The following is a 4,256-nucleotide window of genomic DNA, read 5'->3' as shown; positions in this document are numbered from 1 at the left end:
TTACTATAAACCAAATTTAGACAAAGTGAATTTGAATTTCCAGGTCAAAACAATTTAATTATATACCAAAAATATTACTTATGTAAAATGAAACCTCTTGGTACTTGCACCAAAAATTTTAAATTTTATTTTTTAATTAATAATTAAAGGGTTCAATTAAAGGGAACATATATAGATTTCTTTTTTTTTTTTTTTTGGTTGATATATTGATAATCGATCCTATCAACTTTCTTCAAAAAGAAAAAAGTTACTAGCAAGTAACAACATCATACTATTTAGGGGATATACATACATCCAATTCATTATAAAAAAAAAAAAAGAATTAATTTAGTTTAATGTAGATTTGAGAGAAAACGTGGGATCATGGTTTTCCAGCCCTGTCCACTTGTCATTTGAAAGTTGAAACATAAAAATTCTTCATTCAAAAAACTTTTTTTTTTTTGAAACATTGGAGAACTCTTTGAAGCAACAAAATCTCACTTGTCTGTTATTCTCTCTTTCATTTTTCATTGCTTTTTAAACTACTAATTTATAACTTTGATTCTCTTTGTTGTAGCAAAGAAAATCAAACGTAATTATTATTATGAATAATAAGTCCTCCCCTTTGTTTGGTAATGAAACCCTCGAACTCAGGGGACTTCTGTAATAATAAAGAAAGGAAAAAATGTTTCACAGACAAGGAGGATGGTATAAATTAGAACTCTGAGAAGCTCTGGGCCGGAGAAGAATTGTGAAAAACGGATGCGTTGCCAGTGTTACTTGAGGTCGAAGCAGCCTTCAACATTTTCCCTGGTTGTGATAACAATAGTTCATCCAAAGCTCCAACAGAAAGTACCCTTTCAATAGATTTGAGCACGTCTTTGACATTAGAATCAATGGTTGTTTGAGAGTTTGATGTAAGAGTTGAGAGCGAGTATTCTGCAGAGCCATCTTGGAACCCCTTTTCATCCAGTTCTTCACTTTCCAGCGGAGCCATTTGATACTCTGCAGCCAACTGATATTTATCATTGCCTTGAGGAATGGTGTTCTCTGTTATCATCTCTTGACCTTGTAAGTACCCACAAGCGAATGGAGGGGAACAGCTAGAACTGTTATCACAGTTTCTTCCTCCTATTTGTCGAGGAACTTTGATTTTCTGCCAGACTCGGCATAGAACCCAATCATCCAACTAAAAAAAGAAGAAACAGAATAGATTAAAAGCAAAGCTCTCGGGTGGGTTCGAAAATTTGTATAGTTACATATCAGACTTATTTGGTATAAGCTCTATTGCATATTTGTTAGTGGTTTCTACGGATTCATCTATCCAAAAGCAAAGTCTGTTGCCATATCCTGGAAGAACACCTAACCCCTGACTGCATTTTAATTGCAGACGCTCTGGCTGGCCATTAAGCTTTCTACATTAATGAAGTGGTTTTAAGAAATTTATTTGGAGTTCACGGCTAATCCATAAATCTTTTTTAAATATACGTCTTTCACTGGGGAAGAAAGTGACTTACTCTCATCGATCCTTTAGGCCTCTGAGATAGAAAGTAATAATCGAGAAGCCTATACTCAACCATCATCCAATCAGTTTTTACACCTTTGGGAGGACGCCCTTTGTAAAACACAAGAGCTTTCTTCATTCCAAGACATTGTGATCCAATAGATGTGATGATTGGTTTATCAGTCCCAGTGGCTTTCCAGTAGCCAGATGCAGCTGCTATGTTCGGACGCGTTCCATTCGGATACTTCCTATCTCTTGGACTAAAGAAAAACCACTCATGCTCCCCAAAATAAGCCTTATCTGTAAATATAATTAGAAAAACAAACATGAAATAAAGTAAATGCCAAAGATGAATGTAAGATATCATATCAGATGACAAGCAAAGGAGTACCAGGAAGTTCCCAGGGATTGAACTTGTAGATATTGACATCAGCTATTATTGAGATTAGAGGATTTGAGGAAGGCGAAACCTTAGGCTTTAGATAATGGTCGATAAGCTCTTCATCTGTAGGATGGAATCTGAACCCTGGTGGGAGGGTAGCACTGTTCATTCCATACATTTCGTAGGGGGAAGATATTGCGAATCACTTTCTTGGTATTTCTACTAGAATTTGTACAAGGTGGTAAACAACTAAACAAGAAATTAAATAAATAAATTTGTGAAGATCTTGGAGCGACCACCATACTTAATAATCATAAATAATAGTCGTCGTTATCTGATAGTAGGATTCAGGATGTTGTTTTGTACTTGGTTTACATGCACGGTTATACTCCTTCATGCAGTTAAAAAGATATGGTTATTTTCTCTGCTTCATTCACAAGTTGGTGCCGATTTCTTTGTTGCTTGCCGTGCAATTTGGTTCTGAAGAGTGGTAACATCAATGTAAACTTAAAGAACAGGTTTAATTTCAAATGTATTTGGTTTTGTTAAGCTGAGAGGCTTTGCTGCATGAAATATACATTATTTAAGGCTAATGGATAAGGAAAGTTTTTGGAGTTTCGAATGAACCATCTGCAAGATATAATGCGTTTTCAACCAAAATCCATAGGTCAAACATCCTCGTACTGATTGGTTGCAACTATTAAAATAATGGTTTTTCCATCTTGAGACCAAGGTACTGTTGCATTGGCCTGTCATTAATGAACACAAATATATAATAAACCAGCGCTTGAATATATAATTCTATCCGAAATCTTCCCCCCCCCCCCTTTTTTTTGCCAACGCAGGGTTTTCAGTTTTATCTTCCTCGAAGTTGCAATGTAATACCCTTCTAGTCACAGATTGGATTTTCTGCTAACAGGACGTTCATTCTTTTCCTTGTAATTCTTACATTTATATTATCTTAAAAAGTCAGGTACAATAGATACAGGCATACAGCAGATGCCGGCGAATATCCTTTACAATTACTTGCAATGAGAGCTATTATCTATCAGTGAAAATGACCTGATCATAATATGAATCTATAACTTTGAATCTGGTTTTGACAGTATGAAAGGTTTAAAGTCCTTGCAGAAAAGTACATGAAGTTATGCATGGCATTGCATGCATTCAATTATTTAAATGCTCCTGGGTCATTGGATGTCGGCATCGATGCATGCCATTTACAAGCTGACAAAGAAGCATATTTCCCTTAGCCGTATGGAAATAACATACGCAACTAGGAAATTAAGTCGAAACAAGACGAAAGACTCAACTAGTTTAGTTTTTATTGCCTCATGAGACATGGTCAAATGAATTTTAGTGTTTAGTTTAAGAGGTCCAGGAAAGGGAAAAGGACTGATTATTGATTACTTTATTTCAAGCTCAGTTTGAGGCAAATCATTGCAGGAGAGTTATCAGCAAATATCAGATTTGGTGTAAGAAAAGAAAGAACTCTAGGACAGAACTGGCTACATGACATCAAAACTTTCATACTTTTTTTATTCTTACAAACACAATTAACCATCTGAATACAGGTAAACTCATTCTGTAAGAATGCGGTTTGTCATGTACGGAGTGGAAAAAGACAGAGAGCCACTGGAGTTGATTCCAAGATAAGAACTTGCCTCACAATTACTCTTCTTACAGGAGTTAAGGGAACAGACTTTGTATTTATCAAATATCTCTACAACCCTTTGAACCCTTTTGAGGGCACAATCGGATGACACTTGTCATCGACAGACGATGTTCTAAGCCCCTGCAATAACTTAAACAATCTCTTTGAGCCATCAAAGATGTCTTTAATTCTTTTTTTCTTAGATAGTCTTCATTGCAAGGTATGATCTAATCAGACAAAAGTCAATGATATTCATCTAATCCAAACTTATTCCTAATAATAATTTGTTGCTAGCAATATAAATGTGCATTTTATATATGCAAGCTGTTGAGAAACTTCATTGAAGGGCTTCTGGCTAAATCTTGGAGTTCTATAAAGTATATCATTGTCTTCATCTTTTGACCATGGCAAAATTAACTAGAACTTATTCCAAGAATTGTCTTGCTCTGCTCCAAACAATATTAAAGGGAAAAACACACATCTAACATTCAAAAATTCTGGTTTTGCATTCTTTATTTTTGTTTCTTCTTTGCGCTTGCGCCTCTTGTTTGCAGAGACCAGGTAGAGTTTGGAGCCAAAAATTCGAATCCTTGGCCTGCATATATGACATGATCATATACTCTCTCAATCGGCTTCTTGCGGACATAGAAATGAGCGATACCATTGACAGCCTTATTGTAAATTACATTTGGCTGAACTGATAGACTTCTCACTTCTAAATCCATTGATCAAAGAAA

The 4,256-nt window shown here is 35.4% G+C and overlaps 1 protein-coding gene across 1 annotated transcript; it reads right to left on the bottom strand.

Annotated features, from left to right (window-relative positions):
* Nucleotides 1-361: 361 nt before the first annotated feature.
* LOC111318724 (NAC transcription factor 29-like) lies at nucleotides 362-2,730 on the bottom strand. The gene is made up of 3 exons (XM_022921599.2): nucleotides 1,875-2,730; nucleotides 1,497-1,783; nucleotides 362-1,168 (listed from the first exon to the last, which is right to left on the bottom strand). The coding sequence occupies exons 1-3, from the start codon at nucleotides 2,041-2,043 to the stop codon at nucleotides 695-697; spliced, it is 930 nt and encodes a 309-aa protein (XP_022777334.2). The 5' UTR covers nucleotides 2,044-2,730; the 3' UTR covers nucleotides 362-694.
* Nucleotides 2,731-4,256: the final 1,526 nt, after the last annotated feature.

The sequence above is a fragment of the Durio zibethinus genome, chromosome 26 (genome assembly GCF_047325235.1).
Source record: "Durio zibethinus cultivar Kanyao isolate XHJ-2024 chromosome 26, ASM4732523v1, whole genome shotgun sequence".
In the NCBI taxonomy this organism is placed as follows: domain Eukaryota; kingdom Viridiplantae; phylum Streptophyta; class Magnoliopsida; order Malvales; family Malvaceae; genus Durio; species Durio zibethinus.
This window is presented reverse-complemented; position numbering and strand designations above follow the sequence as displayed.